General features: G+C 48.0%; 1 protein-coding gene across 3 annotated transcripts in view; it reads left to right on the forward strand.

Annotated features, from left to right (window-relative positions):
- Positions 1-20,560, forward strand: part of LOC147124932 (sodium- and chloride-dependent neutral and basic amino acid transporter B(0+)-like) — a 67,367-nt gene extending 46,807 nt beyond the window's left edge. For 2 of the 3 annotated variants that reach the window (XM_085994829.1, XM_085994843.1), the window contains 4 exons: positions 358-457; positions 1,384-1,493; positions 1,601-1,771; positions 17,165-20,560. In XM_085994829.1, coding sequence (XP_085850955.1) covers positions 358-457; positions 1,384-1,493; positions 1,601-1,771; positions 17,165-17,290 — 507 coding nt within the window. In that variant the 3' untranslated portion in view covers positions 17,291-20,560. The remainder of the gene's footprint in view (positions 1-357; positions 458-1,383; positions 1,494-1,600; positions 1,772-17,164) is intronic. The other variant, XM_085994847.1, reaches the window with a different exon arrangement.
- The last annotated feature ends 1,529 nt before the right edge of the window (positions 20,561-22,089 follow it).

Below are 22,089 nucleotides of genomic sequence, written 5' to 3' on the forward strand. Positions count from 1 at the left end.
TTATACTAGCTGTTGCTCTGGTGGAGTGAAGGGACAGGAGCTTAGCTGGAGGTTGTTGCAAATGAGCTCACTGGGTGATAGACATGGGTGTAGATAATGAGGCAGACAGACCAAATGGTTATTTTTGCATTATATATCAGCAGAGATCGGCAACAAAATATTGAGTCCATTTGAACTGTAAGAAAATATGGGACAGTAGTGGATCTGAGAGAATGTATCAGAGAATATAACAATGCAGTCAATTTTGGATTAGCTGGTTTGTAGTTGAGAAAAGTTAATTTTTCATGCTCTTATTTTGAATATCAATATTATAGTTTTCTCATGCAGGACATTTTCTAATATTTCATTTCTATTTAGGCTGGGATTTACTGGATCAATTTAATTGATCATTTCTGTGCTGGATGGGGAATTCTTGTAGCTGCTACCACTGAACTTGTTGGTCTAAGCTGGATCTATGGTAAGTGCAACAGAGAAAGTACTGAAACAAAATTAAATAATTCAATTTTAAAAAAGTACTTGTGTGGGTCTTCATATCTCTTCAGAACAGGACAAATGAGTACGGTGATGTGATGTAGATAGTCCTTCATCTTCAATGATGACTGGGTATTTAAGTGCTTCCCTTAGTTGTCAATGATCTTCCCCCAAGTGGTTCCAAAGGCCAGTATGAGACAGGCAGTGCCTTCTGCATCACTCACCTGTGCTGCCCTGAATTCCTGCACACTCCTTGCCAGTGACTCTATGGAGTCAGGCATCCTTGCCACTGCAGCCATGAGCTCAGTGTGCCTGCGCTCAGCCTGGGCGCCCATTTCCGCTAGGAGCCGCACCTCCACTGCGCTCACCATAGCAGGACTGGAGGCCGCACTCGCCCTCCGGGGAGAAGTTGGAGGTTGTTGTTGGAGTAAATTTTGCTGCAGCCATTTTCCTGCTAATTGTTGATGGGAATGTTGTTCAAACATCTTCACTTCGACTTAACCAGTTGTTTACCACTTGACGCAGTCAGTTGCCAGTTTCTCCCAACTATCAAGGCAAATGGAACAGGACAGGTTCTGCTTCAGTGTCTTCGTGATGTTTCTGGAATCTATTTGCTATTCTTCAGCTCAGGACAGAGCCCTCACTTTGATAGTCCATCCTCCCCCATTCTGATAACAGGGGGCCTGTCCATCTCAGCACAGATCCGATACATGAGTCTTTCCTAGACTGAGTTCTTAACGATTTTACACAAACAATTTTCTCATCCTGTTTGAAATCCTGAGTGATCCCTTCACTGATTTAACCTGTTCATTATTGACACCCAGTACAAGAAGAACTTCTACGGCAAACAAGCTGCCATAAAGACAGGACAAACCAAGTGATTGTGTATCCCTGCTTTCTTGTTGTTCACAGGGATAAACCGATTCATCAAGGACATTGAGATGATGATTGGTGAAAGGAATTGGGTCTTCTGGCTGTGGTGGAGAGTGTGTTGGTTTTTTATCTCTCCGTGCTTGCTGGCAGTAAGGAGATGTTACATCTTTTAGTGATTCAAACTGAAAATAATCAAGCTGCAGATTGTCCATCTCATTCTGTTTCTGATCTTGTTTTGTGCAATCATTTCATACAGGCAATCTTAATCTGGTCCTTAGCAACATTTGCTCCACCAACATACGGACCTGTTGCGTACCCTGTCTGGGCAACAGCACTTGGCTGGTGTATGATCATCTTCTTGATTATGTGGATCCCCATTATAGCCATTGTGAAAATTGCCCAAGCTAAGGGCTCCAACTTATGGCAGGTAAGAATACGCTTTGATATCGTTTAAAGGTGAAGTGAATTTTACACTTAGAGGTGCAGATGTCAGTGCAGTATAATGGAAAATCAAATACATTTACCTCTGTCTATTCAGCTCTAACATTGTGCCTTAGTTACAATCTCTGAAGAGCATCTTCCAACACTCTCTCACTCACACACACACACTACCAGCCATCCTGTGGTTCCAGTTAGAAAAATTTACAATTTAGTGCCAATTATGGGCAATTTTATTGTTGTGAATGGAGTATACTGGTCATTGACATCTAGACTTGCTGTATGGACCCAAATGGAATAAAACCCATGCAGGGAAAAATTGTCTCACGCCCTCTTTGAGGCGCTAACTTCACCGGGGCACTACTTTTAGCGCCCCGAAAAAGTTAGCATCCCTGCAACCGAAATTGTTTTGGTAGCGCCCCAAGCAGGAAGTGAGGTGTTACCGGAAGTGCTCCCCCTCCCTCTTGGGGTGCTCCAGCCCAATATCGCGGCGCTACATGCTGCAGCACCACGCTCTGAGGCACGTAGCGCCACGGTAATGCAGGCCTTCCTCCCTTTATTAAAGGGGAGGGGCCTTTCGCAGTGCGAACCGGGACCCAGCTGGGCCACCAGGGATCTGGGTGTTGGCAAAAGAGCCCGGCACTTAAGAGGAGTGCCGGGCTGCCCGATCGCGGCTGGCACCCTGCAGGGGGAAGGCAGAGGGGGCAGGTGCTGGCAGGCAGCCAGCAAAAAAGAAATGGCCGCCCGGCACCTCCCCTTTAAATATCACTGCCCCGGCCACACATACGCCCCCCTAACCCTGTCGGACATAGCGTCCGGCGGTAGATCAGGGGGAGTGATCCAAGTTTGCAGCTGGGGCACAAGCGGGGCACTAAGCACGGCTACTGCTGCCGCTAACCTCCCGCTGAACTTCGTGGGAGGCGTTAGCGGTGCCACGCCCGGGCACTAGTTGCTTTGCGCCCCCTGTTAGCGCTCCCTTGGGGCACTAACAAGAGGTGCAAAGCAACCGAATTTTGCCCCCATGATGTTCACAGTAGCAAAAGAAAAACACATCAGTGAGAATGGTGATTAAAAACCTCTACCTACCCATAGTGCAAATTTAAAAGTGCAAAGAACATCTTAAAACTATGTACAGCAGCTCGAATGTTATTTCAGTTGTTTCCAATCCATAATTCCACATGCAATAGTAACTGGGTTAAAAATCTACCAGATTTCACCCACTGGTGGTGCTTTAGTGGCGCAATTTTGCATCTCCCAGCTCTTCATTGTGTGTTGCGGAGAAACTCCTATGCTCCACCCCTCTTTTCTTCCCAAGTTACTGTAAATTTTGCTATTTAACTATAAATAATAATACTAATTCAAAGTATTATATAAAATTAGGGACAGAATGTATGGCTTTAAATTGGGGACTGAATCATATCTGTGCACTCCGGTCTAAATATCCCCTGCCCTCTAACCTCGCATCAGCTGAAGACAGCTCTTGGTTTTGACTCCCCATGTGCAATGCCATGGGAGATCAACTAATAGGATTTAAATACTCTCTAAATTTACTGAATATGAAGCGTGTTTAATGCTTTGAAGGACTTTGTGACAAAGTACTGCATTCATGCGACTACCAGGATGGTAGATGGCAAATTAGATAGACCTTGGTATTTTTTCATCTAGCAATTCCTATCTTCTTAAAGTAGTTTTGAAGGGATAATTACAGTCCTAGCCCGTTTGGGCTATTCCAGGTCAAGCGTATTCCCCAGACGTTCACATTCAACTTAAGTTAGAGATAGCCGAATTCCATAAGACGCTTAAATGGGTCTAAAGGTTCAGGCTATCTCTCCCTAAAGGAAAGGAACGACTAAAGATGTTACCGTCCTCCTGATAGTACTTTTACTAAGTTGAACTAGACTGTAACCTTCTAGATATTATGAGGGTCCGGAATAACCCCAGATTTCTGCAACTCCTTACAAAAGAGTGTACAGAATTTGTGGGTTCGCGAGTCTATACAGATTCACTCTTTGAGACAATTCTAGAAATATAGGCCTAGAAATTCAGTATAGCCACGTTTGGGGCGCTACAGCATGGCGTCCGCTAACTTTTGCGCCCGGCGCAACTTAGCGCCACCTTCGCCAATATTCAGTTGCATCGCCCCAAGAGGTTGCTGCTGCGCTAAAGCAGGCGATGCACGACGATCATTAGGCGCTAAGCCGGCGATCCGGGGCGCAAACACCGAAGGCGGGCGCAGCGCAGGTGCGGCGAGTTGCTCATTGAGGGCAGTCAGGCGCCGGTCAGCACTTAAAGGAGGAGGGTGGAAGTGCTTGGCTGCCACACCCTGCACACTGCAGCCCTAAGGCAAGGCCTGAACACTGCTTCTGGAACAGCTCCACGCCCAGAATGGAGAAGGCCAGGGAGAGAGCGCAGCGCTTTGGCGAGGGTGACCTGAGGCTGCTGGTTGGCGCAGTGGACCGCAGGTGCCATATCCTCTTCCCTGAGGGTGGCAGGAGGTCGCTGCCCACCAAATATCGGAAAGCATGGAGGGATGTGGCAAACAGGGTCACGTCCAACAGCATGGTTGGCAGGACACCAACCCAGTGCCAGAAAAAATTCAACAACCTCACTCAGGTTGTCAGGGTGAGTACCCTTTCCAGTATCCTCCTCATCCCTGCATGTGCACCTCACTTTATGGCCAAACAAGTCTGAAAGCCCTAATGGCCAGCCCTCATCCAACAGCTATGGGACTGTCATGAAAAGCACTTGCGCAATCAGGACTTTAGACACGGTCAGGGCTATTCGACCATGGGAGGCAGTGCGGGCAAGATCAGGGCTTGACACTGTACTTAGAGGCGGTCCTTTCTCTTGCAGGCCAAGCTGGCGCATAACAGAAGACAGCAGCGACAGACCGAGGGAGGCCGTCCTGACCTGAAACAGCTGAGCGACCTCGAGCAGCGAGTGGAGCGGATCATGGCAGGCCGGCTGAGTGGCCCCGTCGCCACTGGAGATGCTGACCCTGTTCTGGGCACCAATGGTAAGGTCATCACCTTTTTGACCTCTCCCTTTCCACTTGCGCCTCACACCAGCATCCTTTGCCACTATCGAACCAATGCAGTGCACAGCAGCACTCATGCCTCCCTCGCTGCCACCCTGTCCTCACTCTAAAGCAACTCTTGTGCCTCCCTGCTTTCAGATGGTGACTCGCCAGGTGAGGAGGCAGCCCCTCAAGCTGGCACTGTGTCCGAGTCAGACATAGAGGAGGAGGAAGAGGAAGCCAGCCCATCAGGGACACCCTCAGCCAAGGCAGCCCATGGCCATGATAGTGACACCTCTTCCCTGGAGGGCAGCAGGGGGGAAGGGTCGGAGGATAGAGAACCTCCGGGGACCAGCGGGCTGCAGCAACGCGGGAGGGGTGGGGAAGCTCGGCGGCCTTCTCCCCGGAGGGCGAGTGCGGCCTCCAGTCCTGCTATGGTGAGCGCAGTGGAGGTGCGGCTCCTAGCGGAAATGGGCGCCCAGGCTGAGCGCAGGCACACTGAGCTCATGGCTGCAGTGGCAAGGATGCCTGACTCCATAGAGTCACTGGCAAGGAGTGTGCAGGAATTCAGGGCAGCACAGGCCAGGAGTCTGCAACAATTCAGTGCAGCACAGGCCAGGAGTCTGCAACAATTCAGTGCAGCACAGGCTAGGAGTCAGCAGGACTTCGCTGCTTCACAGGCGGCTTCTAACCAAGTGCTCAGTCGTGCCGTGCATTCACTGGCTGCTGTCATGCAGACACAGACCAGGGCCACACAGGCATTAACTGCTGCCACACTCGCTGGATCGGCCAGGCATCGCCGGGGCACTCGCTGTGCCGCAACAGCCCAGCAGTCTGTGCCTCAGCAGATTGCTGCGCATGCTGCAGTGCTGGCCCGTGCGCGTGCCAATGTATCAGCCGACCAGGGAGTGCCTGTGATCTGTCAGGTTGGCAGCATTCCTGCAGCCAACACTGTCACTCCTCCATTGCAGCTGCCACCAGCTGTTGGACAGACTGCTGCCGCCCAAGCAGAGTTGGAGCAGTCAGCAGCCGGCCCCTCCAGGCCCAGAGCTGGTCCAGGCCGACCCCCAAGGGCATCTGCCGTCTCACCATCTGACCCTCAGCAGCCTTCCCCCAGCCTTGCTGCAGCCACTGGGGTCCCATTGAGGAGGAGCTGCAGGACGGGTAGGGGCCAGTCACGGAAGCGAAATGGATCACCCTCGCAGGGGAAAGGTGTGGCCAAATGTTCTGTTTTACTTATAAAAGCAGAGACTGGTGTATTTGTTTCATATTTAAAGGCCGAGACTGGTGTATTTGTTTCATATTTAAAGGCCGAGACTGGTGTATTTGTTTCATATTTAAAGGCCGAGACTGGTATATTTGTTTTACTTGTAAAGGCCGAGACTGGTGTATTTGTGTTTTTGGGGGGGGTTCTCTCCATTAGTTTGTCATGTGGGAAGGGCACAGAGGTACCATAGTAAAAAAAATTCTTAAATCGCACTGTCCATGCTTTCTTTTGGAAGTCCTGGTTGCCCTGCTCGGCTGAGGGCTTGTGGAGTGGCTACATTCATCTTCTGCCATTGGCACAAGCCATTCCCTGAGAGGGGGCCTAGAACCGACTTGCAATAAGCCGCCGACGGGCGGTCCTTGCACTTTCTGCCTCCCTCCTGTGCTGGTCCTCCTCCTCCTCCTCCTCCTCCTCTGGTGGTCCTCCAATGTCTGCTGGCAGTGGCTGAGTCCTGTGGATAGCTAGGTTGTGCGGCATACGACAACAAAATGGGAGACTCGCTCAGGCGAGTGCTGTAGGGCTCCCCTGGAACGATCCAGACAGCGGAACCGTTGCTTCAGCACGCCGATTGTTTGCTCAATGATGTTCCTGGTTGCTTGATGGCTGTCATTGTATCCCTCTTCAGCAGGGGTGCTGGGCGCACGGAGCGGGGTCATCAGCCAGGTGCACAAAGGATAGCCTTTGTCCCCGAGAAGCCATCCTCGTGGGTGAGGCTAGGCCTCGAACATGTCTGCCACAGAAGTCTGGTGCAGGATGAAGGCATCGTGGCTACTGCCTGGAAAGCGGGCATTGACAGCTAGGATGAGCTGCCTGTGGTCACACGCCAACTGCACGTTGAGCGAATGGTAGCCCTTCCGGTTGCGGTAATCCTCGGCATTCTCTAGAGGTGCCCGCAAAGCCACATGCGTGCAGTCAATGGCGCCCTGCACCATGGGGAAGCCCGCTAATGCTGCAAAGCCCATTGCACGCTGTTGCTGCTTGTCAACGGTCATGGGGAAGGAGATGAACTGACGTCTCCTTCTGAAAAGGGCATTGGTCACCTGGCGGATGCAGCAATGTACCGCAAACTGGGAGATGTTGGAAATGTCCCCAGTAGCGGATTAGAAGGAGCTGGTGGCACAGAAGTTGAGAGCCACCGTCACCTTCACTGCCACCGACAGAGACGTCCTGCTCCTCAGCTGTGGCTGCAGATCTCCGCAAAGCAGGTGGCAGATCTCAGTGACCACCGCCCTTCTGAATCGCAGCCTCCGAACACACTGCTCCTCAGACATGTTCAGATATGAGAACTGCTGGCGGTATACCCTGGGTGGGTAAGGCCTCCTTTGCCGACGCCTGTTGCCCCTTCTCCATCCGGCCATGACTGGCACTCTCTCATGGCGTCTCTGAGCCCTTTGAATGCAATGGAGAAGCCCAACGTTTCCACCCATTGCAGCCCCCATTATATGTTTCCAATCAATGCTATGACTCTGAAGTTAAAGACAAGTGCAAAGCTGTGGCCTGAAGCCACAAGTACCTGTGCGAGTGTTGAGCCAAACCAGAAAGCTCTCTACCTTTGTCTCTCTCCAAAGATCCGTCTCTCACAAAGGAGTGGTGCAAAATGGCTGCCATTTATACTGCAGGAGGAGTCCCCTTTAATTAGCGCCCCCCGCGCCCCGCAGCGACTAGGAACCGTTCCCCTCTACCAGTCGCTAGGGGTGCCAGGCGCACAATAGGCCGGCGCCACTGAATTTCCGGTTTGGGGCGCACAAAGGGCGTTGCACCATGAAATGACGTCAGGATCTGCGCGCGCAGCTGAGCGCGCGAAGGTTTTGCGCCGCCGCTAAATTTTAACTGAAGTTCGCGAGAGGCGCAGATCGCGCTGCGCCCGGGCGCTAGCCGCTTAGCACCCCACTTCTCCTCCTCCTAAGGCGCTAGCGGCTGGCGCAAACAACTGAATTTCTAGGCCATATAGTTTTATTTAAGAGCCGGCATTCAGTTAACATCTGTTGAGTCTGTCGCAATATTAACAATTCAAAGTACAATTAGCTTACATTTCTTATTTCTCAGAGATCCTTATTCTCAAATCTTTACTTCGTTATATTTCTTATTTCTAAATCCAGAACATTTCTTATTTCTAAATCCAGAACATCCACCAAAAATCAATAATTAACTTCCCGAGACTCATAGTTAAAAACTTAGAGATGCCTCTGGAAGGTTGAGAAATGCCCTGCCCGTTCAGCGTGTTCTGACCTTCTGTTAAAAAAGGTCTTGGCCCAGAAATTCGGGTCGGGGGCTTCCCGCGGGAAAAAGCCCCCGACCTGCACTTACCTTGCGCGCCGGCAGTTGAGCAGTAGGGCCCCGTGGTATTCCGATCCGGGGCCTGGCCCAGCTGCCGGCGCGCAGTGCTTGCATACCCCAGGGGTGCAGTTAGTTTGATGCGTCCCCTGGGATCACGTGGGCTATGGGCGGCCAATCGGAGCAGGGAATGCTCCATTCATAAGTATTGACAGGAAGACCTGTCAAGACTTATAAATACTACGGCCCCAAAATAGCAGTAAACCTTCAAATAAAATTTTTTTAAACATCACACGTTTTAAATAAACTATAAATTACATTAAATAACTATTTTAAACAATAATTTAAATTTTTTGAAAAATTTTTTATATTCTAACGGGGCTAAAAATAAACTTACCTTGCTTTAAAGTATTTGAAAATAATAAACCTGTGGAAAAAATGTTTTAATTTTAATTAATTGACCACTTACCTTGTAAAAAGCAGGCCTTACGCCTGCTTTTTATATTTCTAAATCCTACAGGCTTACGATCCCGGGAAAACCTGTAAAAAAAACGTAAGTTTGATGCGCATGCGCAGCCTCTACTGCGCACGCATTCGACTTCTGAACCTCTTCGTTCAGAGGATCGGAAGTGCCGGTTTCCCGCGCATGCGCAGTGCATGCAGAAAACCAGCACATCCATTCGGCCTACGGGTGAGTACCCCGTGCGTACTCACCTGTGGAGACCCGAATTTCTGGGCCAATATTTTTATACCCTTTTGGCTTTGGTTTCTTCTTCTTCGATGTTCTCTGCTGATGTCAGCTAATTGTCTTTATTGATCCCTCTGTTTGAATGCTTTCTATGTTACTATCAATTCAACTATTGCATGCATAATTATTTCTCTACTTTTAGGTGTTCCAAAAACCATCATAAAAACATTGACAGCTATGGTTTCTGTTTGATGTCATTCTTACCAAAGATTCTTCATTCAATTCTTAATTTTGGCTTAACTGCTTTTTTGCAGACATTGTGGCCTAGAAATTCACTATGGCCCCGCCAGCTGGCTAACGGCCAAAAGTTAGCGCTGGGCGCGGAGCCATGTGCGACCGTCAGATATTCACTTTTTGCGCCCCAAGTCGGAACCGGGCGCTATTCCAGGGTGTGCCCGCCCCCGCTTGGGGCGCTGAAACTGAATTTCAGCGCTCTAAGTGCCGCTGCGCCACCCGATGCGGTGCGGCAGGCTGCGGTACTGCAGGCCTCCTCCTTCTCTTAAGGTGGAGGTGCCTGCAACGGGGAGATCGCCGCTGGATTGTGCCGGCAAATGAGCCCGGCACCACGGAGAAGTGCCGGGCTCGCGGAAAGCAGCCGGCAATGCCGCGGGGGGGGGGGGTGGTGGAGGAGGCCGGGGAAGGAGGTGCGGGCAGGCGGCCGCCGAAAAAGCGACCGGCCGCACCTCCACCTTTATGCGCCCCACTAAGGCTGCAGTAAGGCCCTGGTCTCCGGATGTTAGTAGCGGCCGCCACGGAGGAGGCGGCGGCAACTGAATATGGGTGTCGGGCCGGCATCGGGGCGGAAACGGGGCACTGCGCACTCCGATGACGTCATCGGTGCCGGCGCAGCGCTACCGGCGCCATTACCGCCGAGCTCAATATCAGCGCAACCTCCTCTACTGGCGCAGAAGCCCTCTTTAGGCGGTAACTGGGCGCAAAGCTTGCAGCGCCTTACTGAATTTCTAGGCCTGTATCTTTCCTTATTCTCCATGTTCAATACAAACACAATGCAATTGCTTGGTGTCTCTATTGAAGTTATATCTTCAAAGTCTTGTTGGTATGGTTTTTACTATATGTAAATCAAAACCACTTTAACTGTGTGTTTACTTGTTTTCTAGCTATCTCAATTGGTTGCATGTTTAATCTTATGGTTCGTTTTATCGTGTCAGCTCTTCACACTTCATTTGGGTCTTCCATTGTGTTACACCCAAACTCTAAACTCTTCGGAAGCACCAATGGTTTGCTTCAATCTTTCATTGTTTTAGAATATTTAACTAATTCCCATTTCAAAGCTTGTTTACAGCTTTGTTATCAACTGATCTTTTCTCAGAATCCTGTATTTCTGTTTACAGCCTGTCTGCTGAGACTTGTCTTTTAAACCCAGTATGTCTTTTATTATTAGAAATCTGTTCATTGTATCGTGTATTTCTCTGAATCATGGCTATTCCTTCACAGTTTTGTTGATAAATAAAAGGTGGAAATATTAAAATATTGCTGTATACAACAGTGATTAGTGCCATCATCCTGCTTTATGGCAGAATACATGGGTCAAGATGGAGTAATCATTGACACATCAATTATGACCTGAAGTCAAGAGTTTCCAAGTCATGAGAGCTGCTGTAGAGGGACCAAATATTGGGATAGGTGTAAAAGCTGCTGTTAATTACATCAAAATATGTAGTTCTGTTGATGTAATTCTTCAGAGGAGTTCATAGACACTGAGAATAATAGGCACAAAGACATTACCATATGGCACAGCATGTTAGTAGTGTAATGGGATTTGTGCTCTCACGCAGGATTCCTCACAGTGAGTTCCCAATTTCGGCCATACAGACGGAATGGGTGTGAGTCACTTGTCAAGCGGGAAGGAAAGATAAACAAAACAAGTGTTAACCCTCATCCCTGCAATCGACCTCTCAAGGCCAGTTCAGAGCATCATTAACAAGAGAGGCCACCTGGTCACTTCTGTCTCAGTGAATGGGTCCTAGAGCAGGGAGGGCCTAAAACGGGAAATAAATTAATGTAAAAAAATGGAGAGCAAAGGGAGGAAAACATAACATGTTAGAATGTGATCATTTAAGCACACAGACCAAAAAAAAACTGCAGATAATTCTGTTCGTTGATATTTCAACCATTTTGGGTTTTGACTGTAAACTGAAAAAATTGATAAAATGCAAATTAAAACTATAGCTGAGCTATAATCACATGTAGGATGTACACATACTGTCATTGTGAATAGATTTAAATGCTCATTGACACAAGTGTCAGTATAACTTAGGAGTCAGGTCCTGATCTCACTGCCTAGTGTATTAGATTTCCTGGGTACATTCTAATCTACTTTTCATTGTTTTTCACGTTCGGAGAAAGCAGACCTTTAATTAGTAGAGCTCTGCACATGAGCCGAACACGCAATCACACTGCTCCTTAATGGTTGTCTGACATGTGACCTACACTGAAGCACATTCAACAGTATAACTCTGATCTGCTGACGAAGCATTTCCCTTCACAAACACCAGTCTGAGATGGATAGCTGCGGTTTAACTGCAGCCTCACTGTTAGGATATCCATCACAAAGACGGCTTACTTCCACACCCACGTTACTTCCAACATGCTTATCAAAGCCCTTCCACTGCCCAAACCCTTATACTTGCTTTCACCAGCTCCAGAATCAATTACTCCAGTGCTGTCCTTGCTGACCTCCTTTCTTCCGCCATCCATAAACTCCAGCTCATCAAAAACTCTGATGCCCATATCCTATCCCTCACCAATTCCGGTTCATCTATCACTCTTGTCCTCACTGAACTACATTGCCTTCCGGGTCTCCCAATGTCCCAAATTTAAAATTCACATGTATATGTTTAAATCCCTCCATGGTCTCTCCACTCCATGGACTCAATTTTGCCGGCGCTCAGAGGGCGGGTTTGGAGGCGGGTCAGGTGGTAAAATCGGAAATATTGACTGCAGGTTCCGATCTCGCCTCTGTGCAACTTTACCAAAAGCAGCCTCCCATCTCCCGATCGGTCCCGCCACCAAGCGGCGGGATAGGCCCTTAAGGCATTTAACTGCTTGTTAACTACTTGCATAATGCTATTTTGACAGCGATTTTAAAATTTACCACTTTTTCTGTTCCACGCCGTTCCCAAAACACGCCAGCTGATTGTGGCAGGTTCACAAGTGGCTGCCTTCTTCACAGCTGCAGCTCCAGCGTAAAAATGGAGCTCTCAACAAGGCTCAGTTGCAGGTGGCAGAATTTTTTGCATGTCTACTGATCTTGGAAGTGGTGAAGCTGAGATCCATCTCCACTGTGACCTCCTGGGAAAACCCTCTCCCCAAATGACTGAGCGCTTCCTCAACTGAGATATCTACCAGCAGCATGGGAACCATTTATTTCCTTTCATCCTGGTCCTCAGATTCGGAGGAAGAGCAGCCACGATAGCAGCAGAACCAGGCACAACAGCAGCACCAACAGCAGGAGCGCCAACCTCCTCCTCACCCACCTAATGCTGCACAGGGCAGAGGGCGTCAGCGCAGGGCTGCATGTCGCCACAGGAGATACCCCCAACACAGGGTTTACAGGCCGAGGATGGCCTTCCTCAACATGACTGAGCAGCAGTGCCAAAGGAGGCTGAGATTTTCACGAGAGGTAGTCGCTGACATCTGCGCAATGCTGCACCAACACCTGGAGCCCAGAGGAGCAGGTGGACACCCCTTACCAATGGCTGTCAAAGTCACCACCACCTCAATTTTTTTGCATCAGGGTCCTTCCAGGGCTCATCAGCAGACATCAGCGGCATCTCCCAGTCGGCCGCACACACTTGCATCACGCAGGTAACCGATGCCCTCTTTGCAAAGACGCACAATTACATACACTTCTCCGCGGATGAAGCAAGTGTCACCGTGCATGCAGTTGGCTTTGCAAATATGGCAGGCTTGCCAAGGGTGCAGGGCATCGTAGACTGCACACATGCGGCCCTTAGGGCACCCCATCACAACCCAGCTGTTTCTTGTCAACCACAACGGCTTCTACTCCCTTAATGTGCAGCTGGTGTGTAACCACAGGAAGGACATTATACATGTTTGCACGAAGTACCCTGGCAGTTGTCATGAATCATTCATCCTGCGGCAGTCTAGTGTGCCTCCGCTCTTCAATCCGCCAACACAACTTTCCGGATGGCTACTTGGAGACAAGGGCTATCCCCTGAAGACATGGCTGATGATGCTGTTGAGGACACCATCGAACGAAGCTGAGGTGCGCTACAATGCCAGCCACATTTCGACCAGATCCATCATCGCGCAAACCATCGGCTTGCTGAAGATGCAATTCAGATGCCTTGACAGATCAGGTGCAGCCCTACAGTACTCAGCAGCCAGGGTCTCCAGAATCATCGTGGTCTGCTGTGCACTGCACAACAGCGCACAGCATCGTGGCTTGCAGCTGCCTGAGGAACAACTTGCTTAGCGTATAGCCTCCTCAAATGAGGAAGAGGAGGAGTGGAAGACAACCTTGCGGAGGCAGATGAGCCAGCTGCAGCAGCACGCGAGCACATTGCTGCCCGGGATGCAAGGGATGCACTAATCTTTGCCAGATTCGTTTAGGTAGATGAATCAAACACATGTGGCTGGCACCTTCTTATCAAACCATAGACAATGGACAAGAACCTGTGGGTTCCTATCACACTGACCACCATTATTACAAATGCAAATCGCCCTGAGCCCTCAATGTGCAACTTCCATTTCCCAGATCACATAGGCCAGCTCGTCAACGGTTTGCCATCACTTCTGTTTATTCAATGCACAAAAGGATGGCAATGGCAAAATTTAAATACAACAGAACAGAACACCCAAGTGACTAATTGTGTTTTATCTTCCTCTTACGTGTGCTTCGACATGGTACTTCCCCTGTGGCTTCAGCAGATGTGGAGGCACCTTGCACAATTTCATGCTGATCTTGCTTCGACACCTTTGGCAGCCATCCTCTGGGTTTGCGAGCCTGAGGGCTCAGCAACAGTCTGCTCCTCCTGCGTCCATGCAGGGGCCGAGACGCCCATCTCAGTTGGGTGAGGACTCTAATGTGGCTCTGACCGAGGGCTACTCAGTAGCATGGGAGTGTGGGCGCTTGGAGAGTTGCTCCCACTTCCTTGTTGCCTGCCACCAACATCCCTCTCATGGGTCAGCCCCACTTCAGTGCTAGCAAGTGGTTTGACAGCACCTTGCTACACATCAGGGGGGCCAGGAGGACCCATATCTGCACTGGCAGTCCTACTCAAAAGGATATCCATGAAGCTCTGGTTTCTTTGATCAATAGCTGCCCATGGCTCCTCCAGAGATGTCAGTCTATTCTAAACATTCACCATGTTTTCCAGACTCTGGCGGCTTCTTTCCTCCATGGCCGTAGCCATCCTCTCCTCTACCATAGCCACCCTTTCCAGAGAGGTAGCCATCCTTTCCACGGAAGTTGCCATCCTTTCCGTGGTGGTGCGTTCATGCACCATTGCCTCCACAAAGGCACTGCTCATGTTAGAGTGGACTCCTCCATCCTCTCCACACTCGCAGTAACCCTGGAGACAAAACCTGCCAGAGACTCCTGCACTTGTTCCTGTAGTTCCAGCACCGCTCTCTTTCTGGATGGACCTGGAGGCACAGGGTCCACATGCAGCTGAGCAGAGCTGGGAGCGCACTGCGACCTCTGACAAGGACTCGCCACTGCTCTCCCTGTCTCCACCATCTGCTGATGCTCACTTGTGAGCTGTGATGCACCAGGTGACAACACTACTCTATGTCGCGAAGGTTCCACCAAGGTGTGCGTATCTGCGCTGGTGCTGGGTGCATTTAATTCTGCTAACGCTGCGCCCTCAGAAGTTGCAGCTTCCTCTGAGGTGTCTTCCGGCTCAGGCTCTTCCTCCTGGACAGTGGAGGGGCTGTCGATGGTCCTGTGGGGGAGTAAAGGCATGAGTTAGACATGTGATATTAATGTAGCATGCACATGGAATTGTGCAGATGATGTCAATCTCTGAGGATCAGATGCCATATCAGTCACTCATGCAATGTAAATGAGATGCAAATCTATTCTGTCACCAGCTTGCTCTGCTGACCATCTCCCACTTCCACATCCTCATTGCCTCCAATGATCTCCAGAGCCACCGCCTCAGTGTTGGTGATATGGGCTATGAAAGGTGGCCCGCCTCCTGTCTTAGCCCTCTCCCTCTTATTGTGGGCTCTCTTTTCCTGCAATGAGGGACACAAGTGGAGTTTGAGTGAGAATGATGGAGTGAGTGTAGAGAACCCATAGCATAGATGCTTAGAAGGAGACAAAGATGGAGTGAGGTGCCAATACCAAGGGCCCTCCCTGTGCATTGTTAGTTGTTGTCATAGCATCACAGTGATAGCGAGTGTGAGGACAGCATAGTCGAATAGTGAAGTGATTGTGTACATAGAGAGGGATGGTTAAGGGTGGAAGGGATGTGAGGGTACAGTGGGATGTGCAGGATTAGGTTGACAATGTAGAGTGCTGGTAATGAGAGGAGATGGGGAGCAGATTGAGGCCAAGTGTGATGTTATACTCACTTTTCCTAAGCAGACCAGATCATTGAGCCTTTTTCTGCACTGCCCCCAGATTCGCGGGCACATTGATCTGGAGCTGACCTCCTCAGCAATTTGTAGCCAGACTGCTTTTGTTTGCTGTGGTGGCTTCTTCCGGCCAAAGGATGGGAAGAGTACCTCTCTGTGCCCTCTGACTCCCTCCACAAGAGCATGGAGTCATCATCAAATCTGGGAGAGCCCTTGGCCCTTGAGGTAGTCATAGCAGCAGTTGTAACAGGCAAATCCAGCAGCAGCAGCAGTTGTAACAGGCAAATCCAGCAGCAACAGCAGTTGTAACAGGCAAATCCATCAGTAAATAATGAGAAAATGAACCAAGGCTGCATGGGCCCCTTAAATGCAGCTGGCTCACAGACGTCAGCAGAGGCGAGTTCCAGATCCAAAACACTAATTGGCCAGGGGAGCGCACACACAGGGACTCAATTGCCCAATTAATTAGGGCAAAATTGCAAATTTTTACCGGCTGAAAGCAGCGGCAGGATCAGAACCTGCCGACCACCTGATCCGCGCCTAACCCACCACCAATGGGAAAATCGCGGCCCATATCTCTAATCTCCTGCAACCCTAAAACCTCCCCAACTTTCCATTCCTCTGACTCCACTCTCTTGAGCATTCTTCCCATTGTCTGCTCCAATATTGTCAGCAGAGCCTTCCGCCACTTGAACACTGCTTTCTGGCATTCCTTCCCTAAACATTTTTTTAAAACTCCTCAAAGTTCTTTGATCAAGCTTTCAGACAGTTCTTCAAATCTCTCCCTTCCTGCCTCAGCGCCCATCTTCTATAGGCCTTCTACGGATCGTTGTGAAACTTTTTTTTTCTACATTAATGGTACAATATAAATGGAAGTTGTTTAATGGATGAAGGGAGCTGTATGGAGATAAGCAACAGCATGTTAACAGTAAAGACTTTGGGATAATGTGCTGGAATAAATTGCAGTCTAATCTGGGAACATAGAAAGAGGAGTAGGCCATTCAGCCCCTCGATCCTGTTCTGCCATTCAATTGGCTGATCTGTATTTCAACTCCATTTACCTGCTTTGGTTTCATATACCTTACTACCCTTACCTAACAAAAATCTATCAAGCTCAGTTTTGCCATTTTCAATTGACCTAGCCTCAACAGCTTTTTGGTGGAGAGAGTTACAGATTCCCACTACCCTTTGTGAAGAAGTGCTTCCTGACATCGCCCCTGAATGGCCTAGCTCTAATTTTAAGGTTATGTCCCTTTGTCTGGACTCCTCCACCAGAGGAAATATTTCTCCTTTTCAAATCCTTTAATCATCTTAAACACCCGATTCGATCACCCCTTAATCTTCTAAACTCGAGGGAATACAAGGCAAGTCTATTCAACCTGTCGTCATAATTTAACCCCTTTAAACCTGTTATCAGTCTGATTAGGCTCACGGTATTTTTCTAGTAGGGTGTTAATGATGGATAAAATTAAAGCAGAAATTATTAATCATGTAATTTTTCTTTTCACAGAAAATTGTTGCAGCTTGCAAGCCAACTCCAGACTGGGGTCCATACTTGAAACAACACAAAGGGCAAAGATACAACAATAAGCATGATTCTACAGAAGCTGCTATTCATGAGATGGGAAAACATTAGGGAACATTTTCATTTCAATTTGTAACCATTAATTTGAAAGTCGAAGAATTTAAAAAAAGTGTTGTTTCTAAACGAATTATTAGAAATGTTTCTCCTAACACATCTTTCAAAGTACAGGGATAATTTTAAAAATGCATGCTCCACCAGTGGAGGTTTCCTGGCCTGGAGCATTAGTCAAGACTTCAGGCATGTGTTCCCATGGCAGGTCATATAGAGCATATGGCTGAATTCCCAATGGGCAAGGCTCTATGCTGGGAGCATAAAATCACATTGTTCAGTTTCTATTCAAAAAACATCACCTTTCCCGAATGTCCTGCAGTCTTTAACTGCAGCTCATTTTTAAATTTATTTCTGTAGATTTTCTGCCCACAGCTGGTTGCCTATCAGCCGGGAAAACCTGCAGTACAAGGCTGCAGCCAAGCTGAGAGCAAATAGGTCTAGTGGGGGGGCGTGGAAGAGATCGTGGGGATGGTGGTGGTCAGGGGGTCCAATCACGGGGGATGGCGGGGCAGATGATGCTTGGAGGGTCCGATCATGAGGGGGAAGAGATGGTGGTCAGGGAGAGCAGATGGTGGTCGAGGGGATCCTATCGCGGTGATGAGAAGCAGACAGATCATGGTGGGGAAGTTGGGGGAGATGGAGGTTGGACAGATCACCGGGTGGTTTACTGGTAAGCTTGTTGAGCCTGGAGGAAATGCTCCTGCTCCTCTTGGCCCACAACCAGTGCTGTAAAGGCACTTACCTCATGAATTCATCCCTTCTCACCTCCTTTCACCTGCCGGGTTTCCCGGGGCCTGGGAAACCCATGCAACTGTGGTTAAGAATAGAATCACTGGTAAAATGAAGGCATGTAACCTAATTTAAATATTTAAATGACCAACCTGCCTCCAGAGAGCAGATTGATCATTCGCCCCGCCTCCGTTAAAACCGGAAGTGCACAGGTTTGAGTCAGATAGGGTTCCTGTTTCAGATTTTTAGCTCCCACCCAAACCAAACCCACCCGTTTTTGGCGGTTAAAATTACACCCCATTAGTCAGCAATTCTCAGAGTGCTGTTTAAGGGTTTCAAATTGTGTGATCTTCACTACTGTTTGTGACTCAAATAATCACATTTCAAGTTACAGATAAATCACCTCAAAAACTCTTACATAACACACTGGCAATTCTTTGGGGGTGAAAGTGCAAAATCCCCAGATTTATTACACTGTAAATGTAAAAGGATTCACACAATGGAGATACAACAATCCCTAAAGCTGCTAGTATCCCTTCTAATGGAGCTGATTAAGTGACTGCCTGTTAGGCTGAGCAATAACTGTGATTCCCTTCAACATCAATTTTGCTTGAAATTCAGTGAGGACATTGCTCCAGTATCACAATACACCCTCTAATCCTTTGGGGGTGCAACACAGTCAACAAGTTAGGTGCATTCTCCTAGTCCTGGGAGTGACAGTGTCTCAGTGAAGGAGCAACATCCTCCCAATCCTGGGGAGTGACAGATGCCTGTCAGTGCATAAATGCTATTTGTGCAAGCAAGTTCATCAGGTTAGTGGAGAGGGACCAGAAGCACAGTGACAAGTACCCTCACCAACGTTTTATGTGTTTTCCCTCCTTTCTTGTAAATTGACGATTGTATATTTGGGCTGAATTTAACAAAACCAATGAGGTTGATTTTTAAAATGAACAGTTCCTAAGACAGAGATTCATGGGATGCAAATGCATGCTGGGAATTCAAATGCAGAGGTCAGCGTAATTTTCTACCCATTAATATGGGCACTGATTTCTGAGCCCAAATTCTTGGTTATGAGAAGCACTGCACCAAGAGGTCAAGGTAAAATCTTCCCCAGTGTCTCATTTTGTTATTTATCTGTGTTTTGGCTCACTCTAGTGGGGATTGTTGCTGAGCTGAGGTCTCACCCTGGTTGCCTGCTTGTTGTTCCCACAATTTTCCTTTATATCATAAATTATACAAATGCCCGTTTGTGTACCCAATGTTGCTCTCTTCCAAGTTAATTCCCCAAGTATTGGACAGTGTGCTAACTAACAAGTGTTGGGGCAGCAAATGTGGGAGTTACTGCCAGTACAGCTTTGAACTGTTCAACCAATGGACTAATAAATTTAGATTGTGTCTCCACGATTATGCGGGTTATCTTAACCTGCCCTTCCCAGCGGGAAACTGACATGATTGGATGGGCCACACATTTTACACTCCGCCCACTTTTACTTCCCAGTGACGGGCAGCCAATCAGTTCCTGTTGGTTTCCTGCCAGGCTGGATAGGTGAACATTATCCCCATATGAATCAGAAAATGTTCTAAAGGCTTTTTTTATATCTAAAAAATAAATGCATTTTATTCATGTTTGCTCATAAAGTGTTCTCTCTCCTTCCAAGACTGGATCCTTGTAGGAAGCAGCTATTATTATATATTTTTGAACTCCAAATGACGCCATTTGTATGTGTGTATTCATCTCACATCACGGAATAGAATTCTTCATTAGTTGCCTATAGATGTCAAAGGCCGCTGATTCGCAGTTTTCAGGTAAAATTGGACAGAAGCAGACACGGCCCCAAAAATGCTTTAAAAAAGTCCCAATAATTCCCAAGTAATGAAGACAGAATGCAACTGTTTTCAGTCACCATGAACCAGTGAGCCTAAATATAAATGGACGGATTCACAGAATTCAAAGAACCAGGAAATGTCTCAGAATCCCTTGCAGTAGAGGGATTGGTGGAATGCTATCCCAACACGCCAATTAAATCTGTTGTAACTTCTTCAGTCACCGTAAAACAATGCCACTAAGGAATGTAGTGGTGCTTGCTGTGTGGCAATATATCCAAACCACAGTTACAATTCAACTGTGTAAATCATGCAAAGATCGAATTCAGCAAATACACAAAGACGAAATGCAGTACTGTCCTATGTAATTCTAAGTAACAACAATAACCCTGCAAATTTATTTGATAGCACAGGACAAAACAGACCACATAGATATAGGGCTATGGAGAGAGACTGGGGCTGTGGATAAGTTTGGATTTCTCCAGCACAAAGCCAGTACTGAAATGATGGACCAAATGGCTGCCTTTTGTGCTGTAAACTTCTAGAGAGATAAGAGCTGGTAACACAACATTGCTAATGTTGATATCCCAAGATATGTTGATAGAGTGAGACTCAAGCGGAGCATAAACACCAGCTAGACCTGTTGGGCCAAGTGGCCCATTTCTGTGCAGCATTCTACGTAATCAAATATTAAAACATTAAAACAAATTCAAATCAGTTACTGTAGAGTTTTGTTTTTCTGTGCACTTTTTTTCTTGAATTAAATTTTCTGCTTCCTAAAATCCCTGTCCTACCTTTTTATTTTGAAACCAGAAATGAGGCAGTTAAAATCACCCAGGTTACTTACCACTAGGATCCCACTGTCCACAATTTTAACCTGCTCTCCTGAGCAAGTGGCAAGAACATCTGCTCAAAGGCACAGGGAACTTTCCTTACATGTCCAGTCCCGATGACATTATTGGGACCGGACTGCAATTTTAACTCACAACCTGAGCAGGGAGGCCTCCAGGTGAAGGCCAGTCAGGACCTGTCAGGGAGAAGAAGAGGCCACAAACGGTAAGTTGTTTACTCTCCTTTGTGGGGCCTAGAGTGCTCCTCTGGTCCCCACAGGGAAAGCGCAGGCCTCCCTACCACCCCCCTTCCTTCCAAGGGTGCGATCACTTCGAAATGCCCCTTGAACCCAATCCCACCACCTATCTTGCATCAGCAGGCAGCCTTCAGGCCACTCGATTTTCTGTCGCTTGCCACCGACTTCCACCCAGAATGGTGGGGCCGGGGGGGGGGGGGGGAAGTTGGCTGGTGAGTTGCGAATGAATCAAACTCTCATATAACATCGCAACAATAGATGAGGCCTGATCAGGGGGCAATTTTAATCTAACCCACCTGGCGGTAAACTGACGGGATCGGATCGGCCGCCCGTTTTACACCCTGCACAGTTTTATAATAAAATATTGTGGGGTGTAAAACGGTCAGATGATCCAATCCCTTCAGTTTCCTGCCAGGTGGGTTAGGTTAAAATTAACCCCACCCCTCACCCGCCCTGGGACATAAAATAGCCTCATTTCTAGAGCAGCGGAAACTCACCTCGCTATCCAACGGCCCAAAACCCGGCCGAAGTTAAAATAGGGGCCATTCTGTTTACCATTTTTGCTGAAACATTGGCCCATATTTTCCGATGCCTACGGGTGTGTACGAGGTGTGTACACACCCATAGGGACATCGGAAATGCCGGTTTCAGGCATGCGAAGCGCATGCGCTGAAAACCAGCATTTCCGATCTGTCAAGAATCCTCTTGACAGATCGGACGCCTGCCCTGGAGAAGGGCTTCTGCGGGTGGAGAGTTCTGCTTTCTGCAGAACCTCCGCCCGCTGAAATCACTTAAAAATCTTAGACCTAGTAAAAGCAGGCGTAAGGCCTGCTCTTACCAGCATAAGAGTTTAAAAAAGTAAAAGAAAAATGTTTTCACCCATTTATAATTTTAAAATACTTTTAAAAAAGGTAAGTTTATTTTTAGCCCCGTAAAAAACGTTAACTATTTTTTTCAAAAAATTTAATTTTTGTTTAAAATATTTAATTTAATGTCATTTTAACTCATTTTAAAAGCATGATTTAAAAAAAAATTTATTTAATGTTTTAGTGTCTTTTTTCAGTGATCCCCATTCATACTATTGACAGGTTTATCTGTCAAAAGTGTGAAGGGGGATTCCCTTTCCCATTGGCTTGCCTGGCCCACGTGATCCCAGGGA

Source organism: Somniosus microcephalus, chromosome 1 (assembly GCF_052327205.1).
Source record: "Somniosus microcephalus isolate GS21.2 chromosome 1, FLI_Smic_1.0, whole genome shotgun sequence".
Classification (NCBI taxonomy): domain Eukaryota; kingdom Metazoa; phylum Chordata; class Chondrichthyes; order Squaliformes; family Somniosidae; genus Somniosus; species Somniosus microcephalus.